Genomic DNA, 12669 nt, shown 5'->3' with positions numbered 1-12669 from the left:
GAACTAATGAGTAAATGGCACCAAAACAGGAACAAGAAAGAGAATGAGAGAATTAGTTCTTTATGAGGCAGTAGATGGAGTGGATCTGGACTTTGGAGCCAGAGTCCCTGGGTTCAAATCCCTACTCTACCACTTACCAGCTGCATGACATTGGACAAGTTATTCAGTCTCGGGGCCGCTACAGTTCCCATCTGTATTACTGGATAAGAGGAGCAACTACCAACCTCATAGGGCTGCGGTGATGCCTCAGTTCATTAGTACATGTGAGGTACATAAAACCCGACACATTTGACAACTTACTAAAAGTGAGCTCAGCTATGATTATTATTAACACTCATACTCCAGAGCAGTATGTATATACAACCCCAGCACTCTTGACATTTTAAGCCAGATTATTCTTTGTCATGAGGCTGTCCTGTGCATTGTAGGATGTTTAGCAGCAACGCTGGCCTCTACCCACTAGAGGCCAACAGCACTCACCCACCCTCAGTCGTAACAACAAAGTATGTCTCTAGACATTGCCAAATGTCTCTTGTGGGGAGGGGAGATTGCCCCTCCCCCTTGAGAAACCTTGACCTAGAGCACACTTTCCCATATTAACTTATTAAAGGCTCTGAGAAGTCCAGCTGATGGCCCTAATCCTACTCATCCACTGGTATGACTACAGAACTCTTCCTTTGTGGGTCACCATGAAACCGACCTTGGGAAACATTCCTGTGCAGTACTTAGGAGCCTCCAGCCCAGCTCCTAAAAGGGACATCCTTCAGCAGATCATGGGTGGATGGGGCAGTCGCTCTATTAAGCCAGGAGACCAAGGCCCAAGTCCTAGCTCTGACCTTGAACTTGCTTTGTGACTGAGTTGTTCTCAGAGCCCAGCTTCCTGCCCTGTAAATGGGGCATGATAACAGAGGAGCTTGCCCTGTCTACCACTGCACAGGGTTGTTCTGATGACCTGAAAAGCACTGTGTATCAATATATACATTTTAAAGTGATCTTATTATTGTTATTATCATTTACCCTTCAGATTTAAGCTCCCACTGGGAAAAAATATTCACAACAAACAGGAAATAAAATAACTCACACAAGACCAGGAAGCTTTAAGTCAAGACTGTTGGCCCTAAATGACTCATACTGACATTTCCCCGGACCAGGGAGCAACAGTTGGACTTCGTATTTTGCCTCCCTCCCTAATGGTAGGACAATAATGCACATGAACAATTCCAGGACTGGTCTTCCTCCCCAGACCCTCAGTATGTATGTTTGTTTCTCTGCGTTAACGAGTCATCCAAAATCATGCAGTTATCCAGCACAGAAAACAGACACCACTTTTTGCCCATCACATAGGAAAAAATGTTAATACTCATTGTTGGCAAGCGTGTGGGAAAATGGTCTCCTTCACTTATGGTTGGTGTGATTATAAAATGGCATGTTTTTGAAGTCCAAGTTGGCAGCATCTATCAGATGGGAACATGTACACTTTAACCCAGTAATTCCATTTCTAGAAATGTATCCCCAGTCGGAGATAGATGAACATGCAAGGTCACTGCAGAAACAACACAAATGTCCATTAACAGAAGTTGGATAAATGAAATACAGTGCAAAGTACATGTGAGACCATACAGCAGAGCAGACAGTGGGGAAGCCTGGACTGCAGTCCTATTTCCACATCTCACTAACTACGTGATTTGGGGCAAGTCATTTCTCAATCTGTCACTCACTTTGCTCAACAGTAAACTGGGGAGTTCCCTGGCAGTCCAATGCTAGGGCTCTGCACTTTCACTGCCATGGCCTGGGTTCAATCCCTGGTGGGGGAACTAAGATCCTGCAAGCCGAGCAACACGGCCAAAAAACATAAACAAAACAAACAAACAAACAAAAAAACAGTAAATTGGGAAAACTGTAGCACCTACCTTACAAGAGAGTTGGTAAGATTAAATTAAATCATTTATTGAGGGGACTTCCCTGGTGGCGCAGTGGTTAAGAATCCGCCTGCCAATGCAGGTGATACGAGATCAAGCCCTGGTCCAGAAAGATCCCACATGCTGCAGAGCAACTAAGCCCGTGCTCCACAACTACTCAGTCTGCGCTCTAGAGCCTGCGAACCACAACTACTGAGCCCACGTGCCACAACTACTGAAGCCCGCAAGCCTAGAGCCCGTGCTCCCCAACACGGGGACACATCACAATGAGAAGCCCGAGCACCGCAATGAAGAGTAGTCCCCGCCCGCCGCAACTAGAGAAAGCCCACGTGCAGCAACGCAGCCAAAAATAAATAAATAAATAAATATAATAAATCATTTATTGAGCACTCCAGACAGTGCCTTGCAAAAAGTAAGCACTCAGTAAGGTTAACCATTACTACTATTATTATTATTAGCATCCATGCAATGGCCCACTAGGCATCCATGAAAAAGGATGTGCTGGATCTCCATGTGCTGCCATGGAAACGAAGCCCTAACAAAAAACCACATGTCCATCAACAAGAGATGGTTAAATAAATTGTGGATGATTCAGAATAAGAACTACTCGTAATGAAAAAGAACTAACTACTGATATGCACAACCACATGAATGAATTTCACAAACATAATGATGGCAAGAGAATCCAGACTCAAAGTTTACATAGGATTTCATTTATATTGAAGTTCAAGGACAAGCAAAAGGGATCTATGACAACGGAGCTCAGAATAGTGATTCCCTTGGATGGGGTAAGAGTGGGAATAGACTGGAAAGAGGTACAAGAGAGTGTGATAGGACACCAGAATGTTCTATGTCTGTTTTTTGTTTTGTTTTAATTCCTTAAGTAGAAAATGCAATTTTTTTAATTTAACTTTATTTTTTAATACAGCAGGTTCTTATTAGTTATCTATTTTACACATATTAGTGTATATATGTCAATCTCCATCTCCCAATTCATCTCACCACCACGACCCCCCACCACCCCCTTAGAATGTTCTGTGTCTTCATGATCTGGGGTTTGGTTATCTGTGTGTACACATAGGTAAAAATCACCCAGCTGCACTCTTTGGATTTCTGCATTTTACCGGATGCAGTTTGTGACCCTGGGTGATGACTTAACTTCCCTGAGCCTCAGTTTCCCGTGCCTTGCAGGGCTGTTGTGAGGGAGGGAGGTAAGGGTATGTACGGTGCCTGCTTCGGGCAGACACTTAACAGGCAGCTGCCTCCCTCCTGCCCCCAGGCCTGGGTTAGTCCACACCACCCACCTGGAGCCAAAGGCAAAATCCTAAACAATAGCTTGATCTGGAAATACTGATCAAAACCTCCAACATCCAAAACAGACTTCAACACTTGCTTTTCAGAGCAGGGGCTCTCCTGAAGACCTACCAGAACAGTCCACCCATCCCCTACAAGTACTCAGAAAGACAACACCAAAATTAAATTAAACCTCACCCTACCCAGCTGTACCACTGGTCACTCCTCAATGACCGCTCAGCACACCCACCCACCACCCACTCTTGGCACTCACGGATTTCGCTGAATCCTCCAGAACCAATGTCCACTGGCCTGGGGGCCTCTGGTCTGAGAACCTCGGGCCTGAGCTTGGCTGGCCAGAGCTCCTCAGGCCCCAGCACCACCGGAGCGAGTTTTCCTGGGCTCGGCCTCGACGGATCCTGCTCCGCCCCTCTCAGCTCCTTTGGCTTGAGGCTCACTGGTCCGAGCACCACAGGCTTGAGGTTCAGGGGTCTGATGGCCTCCGGATCCTGCTTTGCTGCTTGTCTGCTGGTTCTCAGGAACGAAGCCAGAGTCTCCTGGCCTGTGTCCTCTAAGCAGGAGATGAACAAAGGAAGGGCCTGACTCCCTCGGGTCTCTAGATCTGTGATCAGCTGCCTGGCCTGATCTCGCCGAGACCCAGAGCCTGCCCGCTGTTTGGAAAGAAAGACATGGCACTATTATCCACGTGCCTTCCTGTGAATCTCACCCTGTCCCCCCATTCCCCATCTACCTAAGTCTAAACAATCAGGCACCTCTGCAAACATTGAGCCTGTAGTTGCACTGAGCGTGTGCCACCTGCCAGTCTTTATCTCTTCAGTCAGTATGTTGGAGGTGTCTGCGGTGTGCCCAGCACCGTGCCAAGTGCTGAAAATGCAGCAGCAAAGCGTCGCAGTCTTCAGGGACCAGACGTCTAGCGGGGGATGTGAACAGGCACATCAACGACACAGCAAAGAGAGAAGTGACAGAAGGGAAAGCACATGGGGCTGGAAGGGTACAGGGGCACTCAACTCAGCCTTGGGGCATCAGGGAAGCCTCCAGAAGGGGCTATCTTAGCTGAGACCCCAGGGAACATTAGGAAGTGAGTAATGAATTCAGAGAAATGAGAGACATAAGGGGGGAGACAAAGTGAGAGAGGAGACCTTTGCACTGTTGTGTCAAGAAAGCTGTGGAAGCCACTGAAGAGTTTTAAGAAGGGAGTAACGGGGACTTCCCTGGTAGGCCAGTGGCTAAGGCTCTGCGCTCCCAATGAGGGGGGCCCAGGTTCGATCTCTGGTCAGGGAACTAGATCCCACATGCCGCAACTAGGAGTTTGCATGCCGCAATTAAAAGTTCCCGCAAGCTGCAACGAAGATCCCGAGTGATGAAACTAAGACCCGGCGCAGCCAAATAAATAAACAAATAAAAAGAAGGGAGTGACAGAGTCAGATGCCTTTTAAAAAATCATCCTGGGACTTCCCTGGTGGCACAGTGGTTAAGAATCCACCTGCCCATGCAGGGGACACGGGTTCAATCTCTGGTCCGGGAAGATCCCACATGCCGCGGAGCAACTAAGCCCAAGTGCCACAACTACTGAGCCTGCGCTCTAGAGCCCACGAGCAACAACTACTGAGCCCGCGTGCCACAACTACTGAAGCCCGCACGCATAGAGCCCATGCTCCGCAACGAGAGAAGCTACCACAATGAGAAACCCGTGCACTGCAATGAAGAGTAGCCCCCACTCGCCGCAACTAGAGAAAGCCCGTGCACAGCAACAAAGACCTGTCACAGACAAAAATAAATAAATAAATTTATTTAAAAATTAAAAATAAATAAATAATAAAAATTTAAAAATCATCCTGGGGGTAGGGTGGACAATGGCAGGGAGTGGGCCATAGCCAAGTCAGTTGGTGGCAGAGACTTTGCAGCTGGAATGGAGAAAAGCGAGAGGACATACCAGAGAAATAAGGAGCGGAAATTGACAAGACTTGGGCATTGATCGGGTGGACTGTGAAGTTGCAGGAATGGTCCAGGTTGACAGGTGTCAGGATGGTGGTACCAGACAACGAGATGGGGATCAGGTTATCTGCTGGTTGTCCTTTGAGGCCCAGCTCTGGGCAAGTTCCACAGGGATAAGACATCACCCTGTCCTCAAATATCCTACAGCACCGTGGTCCAAGAGAACTTTCCAGGATAATGGAAATGTTATCTGTGCTGTCCAATATGGCAGCCATCAGCCACACGTGGCTACTGAGAACTTGGGTCATATGACTGAGGAGCTGCATTTTTTGTTCAGTTTTAATTACTTCATATTTACATTGAAATAGCCACATGTGGTTAATGGCTCCTATATTGAATAGCACAGACCTATACTATCATTGAGAAGGTAATTCTCATTAGCATAATTAGCTGCATGCTTACTTCTCTGCAAGTAAATCGTGGTGTTTTGGTTTCTCTCAACATTTACTGAACACTCACAGACACTGTGTTAAATGCATCATTTCATTTAGTCCTCCTCAACAAACTTAAGGGGTTAAATTACAATTATCCCCACCTTATGGATGAGAGAAACTGAGTCTAAGAAAGGTGCTGCAACTTGCTAATATGTAACAAAGCCAGATAACAGCCCAGATCCATGTGGTTCCGCCATACTAGGGGTGGCAAAATGGTGGCCCATTGTTCATAAGACATTCTTTAAAAATTCCAAATTTGTTGCTAACATTTTTTTTTATATTGGAGTATAGTTGATTAACAATATTGTGTTAGTTTCAGGTATACAGCAAGGTGATTCTGCTATACACATACAAGTATCTATTCTTTTTCAAATTCTTTTCCCCTTTAGGTTATTACAGAATATTGAGAAGAGCTCCCTGTGCTATTTTTGCTAACATTTAAAATCAGGGAACTCGACATCGAAATCAAGATTTCCAGCTTCTCGGGAATTCCCTGGTGGTCCAGTGGTTAAGACCCTGTGCTTTCACTGCCAAGGGCCTGGGTTTGATCCCTGATCAGGGAACTAAGATTCCACAAGCCACACAGCGTAGCCAAAAAAAAAACAAACCCTAACCTGGCAACACTGGGCCAACATTCTGGTATAACCATACTCATCTGGAGCTGGGGGGCAGGGCAGAGGCTGCCCGCTCTAGTGCCCACCCATTGGGCCTCCAATGACATTCGAGTTTATGACTCCTGTGAATGTACCTGATGGCAAGGGTATGGCCTCAAATCACTTCCACTCCTCAGTACACAGCAGATGCTCATAAGACTTCTTGTAATATTATTATTCATTGGCAATTTTCCATATGATATTTATCCTATTAAAGACTTCCTCACTGGATCAGGCCAAGTTCCTGGATGATGCAGAAACTGGCCTGCAAGCAGCCCACAGGGCACTGTGCAAGGGCCTCTAGGAAGCCACACATTCCCACTGTATCTTGTGGTAAAAAATACCTCCTGTGGGCTTCCCTGGTGGCGCAGTGGTTGAGAGTCCACCTGCCGATGCAGGGGACACGGGTTCGTGCCCCGGTCCGGGAAGATCCCACATGCCGCAGAGCGGCTGGGCCCGTGAGCCATGGCCGCTGAGCCCGCGCGTCCGGAACCTGTGCTCCGCAACGGGAGAGGCCACAACAGTGAGAGGCCCGCATACCGCAAAAAAAAAAAAAAAAAAAAAAAAACCTCCTGTTCCCTCCTGACCTCACAGGCCTGTGGGGAGAGTCAAATAAGCCAAAGACATGACAGTGCTTTTAAAGAGAACCTCAAATGTTTGACTTTATTATTCTCTTCATTACCTGCAGTAGGCCCCTCCTCTCCAAACCCCTTACAAAACATAATCGTAACTCATGAGGGGCTGGCCAAGGAGGACAGGGCACAGCCAGCTACCATATGATGTGCCCTCACTCTGTGCCTGAAACTTTACTGTTTCACACCCGTTATCTCTTTTAGCCCTCAGGACAGTACTGCTGTTGTCCCCACTTCACATCCCAGGACACTGCAGATCGAAGAGGATACAGTGTCAGGCAGTCTGACCGCCCAAATGGGTTTCCTGAACCTCCACGTTAGAAGAGGAAAAAACAGTACACCGCTGCAGCAGCTAACGGTGTACTCTGATGGAATCGCTTTAGCAAACCCTCGAAAAGGCGTATGGGGTTGTTTGGTTCCTCTGGGCAATTTAGTGGGCTCGACGCCCTGCGGGAAAACGGGGTTCCCTGACAATGGTTCCCCAAAGGGAGCGGGTACTGCGTGGCACAGACGCGAGAGGAGAGGGCGGGAGCTCGGCCATTAAGTCACGGTGTGGCTTCAGCAACCCTCTCCGCGCGGCCTCGCTGTCCCCATCTGTGACCTGAAGTGTGCGCGGCGCGGGAAGCTGGGGGCGCCGGCTGGGGGGGTGGTGGGCCGCACCTGGATGTCCTCGATCATGTCGGGGGTGAAGAGCTCGCGATTCAGCAGAGCGTCCCAGAGCGCGGCCACCTGCAGCTCGCCGACCAGCCGCAACCGGGACTGCCGCAGGAGCCGCCGGTCAGCCTCGTCCATGTCGGGCAGACGGCAGAGTCACCGGCCGCCTCTGAGCGCTTCCGGGTTTCGGCCGCCGAGCCCCGCCCTCTCCTCAGGACCCGCCCCGGGACCTGCCACCGCGTTCCGCCCCGCCCCCATCTCCCCACGCCCCTGGGTCCCGCCCCCAGGCACCGCCCTCGAAACCCACCTCAGCGTTACTGCACCACCCCCCGGCCCCGCCACCTCACTACCTCTAGCCCATCGGCTCCAGCCCCGCGCCCTGCCACGCCCGCAGGGTGCGACCCGCCCCCAGGGCACACCCGCGCAGCTCCGTCAAGGGCCCCTGCGGGAATTCATTACCACTTCGCTTTCGCAGACTCGGAGTGGGTTACTCTTCTAGTAAGAGACTGTCATGCCTGGAGCGATGGTCTGTCCCGCCCCATTCGACCCTCTCCTGGGCATGATTCCCCTCTAGCCCCCTGCCCTGCCCCCAATGAAACCATAAGTCTCCGCCCCGTGCCCAGATATCCTGGTTTCCTTTGCCAAACTTGTCTCATGCAACCAAGTCCACCTTATAGGTCTCCCATTCCCCTCTTCCCTCCCTCCCACCCTAGCACCTCCCACAAAGAAAAAAACCGGCAGAAATCATGTCCTCTGATCCGTTTGTACGGCTCATTTCCTCATTTCAAAAATTGCTCCTATGTCAACTATATTTCAATTAAAAAAACATTGTGCTAGCCACTTTACATTGTATTACCTCATTTCTCCCTGACTACAATCCTACCAGGGTGATAGTCTTTTCCTCCATTTCCCAGATGCGGACGCTGGGGCTGTAGGAAGTGAAGTCACTGTTCAAGATCACAGAGGTAGTAAGTGGCAGAGGCGGGTGGGATTTAAACCCGAGCCCAACTCAAGGTCCACACACAACCGGGAATCCACTTTAGAATGTATTCTCTTGAGCAGTGAAACCTCAGCCCCATTCATCCATTTATTCCCGAATATTTGTTGAGATCCTATCTGTGCCAAGGTCTGTAGAGGCACCAAGAATATAGAGACGAACAAAACAGACTTTAAAAGGCCTGCTTTTATTTATTTATTTTGGGCTGTGTCAGGTCTTCGTTGCTGCGCTAGGGCTTTCTCTAGTTGCAGCAAGCAGGGGCTACTCTTTGCTGAAGTGCGCAGGCTTCTCATTTCGGTGGATTCTCTTGTTGCGGAGCACAGGCTCTAGGCGTGCGGGCTCTAGGGCTCATGGGCTTCAGCAGTTGTAGCGCGTGGGCTCAGTAGTTGTGGCTCACGGGCTCTAGCGCGCAGGCTCGGTAGTTGTGGCGTATGGACTTAGTTCTATCCGCGTCGTGTGGGATCTTCCCACACCAGGGATCAAACCTGTGTCCCCTGCATTGGCAGGTGGATTCTTAACCACTGCGCCACCAGGGAAGTCCAAAAAGCCCTGCTTTTAGGTGCTTACATTCCAGTGGGAGGAGACAGATTATAAACAATGTAAATAAATAAAAGATACAGTATGTTAGATAGTGATAAATGCAAAGGAGATAAAGACTAAATAAGCAGGGCAGGAGGACATGAAATCTCTTTCTTTACATCCCCAAGGAACCTATGTCATTGGCTCAATGAAAGTTTACCTCACTCACTTGTGCCTCTCCTCCACCGCCCCCACCAGCATCACCATACACATATCCCTTTCCCGTGCTTAGGACAGGACCTGGTACATTCTAGAGTGGAGATCGCTTTTGGGTATATAGGATTAGGAGTCCTGGATTCTAAGCCTTGGGCAAGTTCCTGCCCGTCTCTGGGTCTCAATCTCCCCCATCAGGATACGGTGGAGTTGGACTAGAAACGATCCCTAAGGTCCCTTCCAACTCTGACGCTCTAGGATTCTATGAATAGGGTTAAAGAGAATATAGGGACCAGCGACTGCTTCCACCCCAGCAACTGTTGTTAGACAAGGGCCATCTCCTGGTAGAAGCGGAAACTCCTCCCTGGATAGGGGAGGTGTTTTGGCATCCCATCATGCATCGCGACTTCGCCTCGCTAGGAAGGACGTTTTAGCCTCTTTGGTCGCCACCATCCTTTTGGATCCAGCCGGAGCGCGAGCCTCGTTCCTATGACAACCGCGCCAGGTCCACGCGCAGACGGCGGGTGGCAAGGGTCAAAACAGATTTTCAAAGTTGAAGCCCTAGAACTGTTCAGTCCGCGCCTTCGGTGCGCCGGGCCTTTAAGTGTCACGTGACTGCCCTCCGGCTCGTCCCTCCTCTTTCCCCTCCCCAGGCCCCGGCGAGCGCTGGTGTGGACCGGAGGCTCTCGGCCCCGCGGAGTAACTGGAGCACGGACGTTGCAGCCGGTTAGGACGGTGCCCTTTCCAGGTAACTACTTCCCGGCGTGACGCGCGGAGCCGCAGACGCGGCGGGGCCGGGCGGGCTCAGGGATCTCCCGTCAGTTCCTCCTCGTTCCCGGTCCCCGCTGGGCCCGGGGGGAACCCAGAGCCGATAGGGCCTGGCCCAGGGTTCTCGGGGGCGGCGAGGGATGCGGCTGTCTCCTGGAGGGTTGCGACCTCCGGCGGGAGCTCGAGGCGGGGCTCAGAGCTAACCATGTCTCTGGGACCGGCTGCCTGGTCCGGGGTATACTGCCCGAGGGCGATAGCCTACCTGTTGGGCAGGTTGTTTCCTGCCTTGAGGCCGGCACCGTCGAGCTGTCAGCAAAAGAACACAGCCCCCCGGCACTTGGGCCCTCTAAGTGGAGGCGACTGACACAGTTGAATAAGGCACTGGTTGCACTGCATGGTAGAAAAAATAATGGCAGTAAATACCGCTTATTGGCTGCTGACCCCGTGCTCAGTAAATCCTTTACATACGTTTAACTCCCATTTTGATCCTTTCAAGGTGGTATTATTTACCCGCATTTTATGAAGGAGGACATGAGGCTTAGCAAGTTTTAAGTAATTTGTCCAAGGTCATAAAGTGGTTGAGGACAGACCCCAATGTTAGTCTGATTCCAGAGTCCATGTGCTTAATTAGTAGCTACATCACCTTCTCAGTTTTTAGCGTGCTGTATGTGTTTTGTGAGAGAATAGGTTATAAATTGCCTTTACAGAAAAGAAACTGGTTTGTTTTAGGATTTTATTCAGCATTTTTTGCAGTCCTAAACAGTGGCCATCAGATTAGTCAATTTCTTGAGGATTTAGACTCCCACTTGTCAAAATCCACAGTGTTATAGCTTTGCCTCCCTTAAGTAAGATGTCATATTAGATACTTGATCCTTAAAATTTTAGTGATTTGTGAGAAACCAAGATATGGCCCTTGAAAAATCATTGTGTGATATCACAAAGATCATACTCCTGGAGTGTAAATGTCCCTGCAGTACAGCACTACCTTGTTCATTTACCAGCCGGGATTATTTCCAAAATCCACAGTGAATTCAGTCACTACACTCACCAGAGCTGGAGCTTTAACATTTGAAGACCATGCCTGGTCTACGATCTTTGCCATTAATCCCCCTTCACGTGGCAAACTAAAATTTTTCTCACCACTTTTTTTTCATCTGAGGTCTCCATTTGTAATGACAGTATTGCTAGTGATTAAAGAACAGCTTCTTATTTTCTTGTTTGAATGGGCATGGTGAGAAAGAATAGAATTGGGGCACACAAAGTTGTAACTGCAGTTTTTTTTTAGAGTATTTCACTTTCATTCTTATACTTATTTAACTCCCAAGAGCATCACAACTATCTCATTTGGTAGTTTTGCACATGGTAAATCTTAAGATTTCATGAATTTGTTTAGCATGTGCTCAGTGAGGTATTCTCTAACCACATATTTTAAGTTTAAACTATTATTGTCAGAATAAGTGAAATAGTGTATTTGAGATGTAGTTGCCTTGATTTCCCTGTGTATGTTTTCCCACGTTTGCTTATTATTTCTTCTTCTCATTCGTTTTCAGTCATTTCTGAAGCTTTTCTGATACAAGGATTTTGGAGAGTTGCTATTCTTATCGCTCATCTCTTCATCTATAATAGTTCTTATTTGTGATATTCAAAAACAGTAGCAAGATTGCTCATTTAAGAAGATGTGGTCAAACAGCTTGGCACTTTTCCTGCAAAGTACCTTTTGTTTTGTTTTTCATCTGTATATCTTATACCTTTACCTAGAAAGCAAGACTCTCCAGATTTCTACCACTAAAACTTACTGCCTCTTCAATCATTTCAGCTCTGGAAAGGAAGAGAAATGGAAGTGAAAAAGTTGAGCATTTCCTGGCAGTTCTTGATAGTTCTGGTTCTGATCCTGCAAATTCTGTCTGCGTTGGATTTTGACCCATACAGAGTCCTAGGGGTCAGCCGAACAGCCAGTCAGGCTGATATTAAAAAGGCTTATAAGAAGCTCGCCCGGGAATGGTAGGTGAAACAAAGAAATAGCAGTTTAAAATAAGCTAAGCAGTTTTAGCAGGAGAATGAAGCCTAAATTATGGTTAGCTTTTATTTGTCTCTGTTTCTGTGTTCATTAAATATATAATATATATTTGTCTAACGTATTTTATGTGGAAGGACTTGTATTCGTGTGATTCTAGAATTTTTAGTGATGAGATCCAAAGCCTCTGTTAACTATGAAACCCCCTGTTAGGAATTCTTTGGCTTAAAGAATTGCCTTGATACTGTTCACTTATTTAATGTTAAAGTAAGTAGGAGGAAACTTTAATAAATATATTTTTAATATATATTAAAATTTTATATATATATAATATATATATAGTCAAGAGTGGATAAGCTGCCCTTCCCGTGATTCATAAAGTAACTCTTTTTTTTTTTTTTTGCGATAAGCCTGTCACTGTTGTGGCCTCTCCCATTGCGGAGCACAGGCTCCGGACGCGCAGGCTCAGCGGCCATGGCTCACGGGCCCAGCCGCTCCGCGGCATGTGGGATCTTCCCGGACCGGCGCACGAACCCGTGTCCCCTGCGTCGGCAGGC

General features: G+C 48.2%; 2 protein-coding genes across 2 annotated transcripts in view; one reads left to right on the top strand and one right to left on the bottom strand.

Moving 5' to 3' along the window:
• CASP9 (caspase 9) overlaps positions 1 to 7739 on the bottom strand; it is a gene marked incomplete at its 5' end in the record, with an annotated part of 30141 nt that extends 22402 nt beyond the window's left edge. Inside the window, 2 exons of the mRNA XM_082865320.1 lie at positions 3487 to 3883; positions 7608 to 7739. Coding sequence (XP_082721446.1) covers positions 3487 to 3883; positions 7608 to 7739 — 529 coding nt within the window. The remainder of the gene's footprint in view (positions 1 to 3486; positions 3884 to 7607) is intronic.
• Positions 7740 to 11920: 4181 nt separating this feature from the next.
• Positions 11921 to 12669, top strand: part of DNAJC16 (DnaJ heat shock protein family (Hsp40) member C16) — a 32840-nt gene continuing 32091 nt past the window's right edge. Inside the window, exon 1 of the mRNA XM_082832448.1 lies at positions 11921 to 12099. Coding sequence (XP_082688574.1) covers positions 11933 to 12099 — 167 coding nt within the window. The 5' untranslated portion in view covers positions 11921 to 11932. The remainder of the gene's footprint in view (positions 12100 to 12669) is intronic.

This window comes from Leucopleurus acutus (genome assembly GCF_964270905.1).
Source record: "Leucopleurus acutus genome assembly, chromosome: 2".
NCBI lineage: Eukaryota > Metazoa > Chordata > Mammalia > Artiodactyla > Delphinidae > Leucopleurus > Leucopleurus acutus.
The sequence above is the reverse complement of the archived record's forward strand: the minus strand, read 5'-3'. Positions and strand labels throughout refer to the sequence as shown.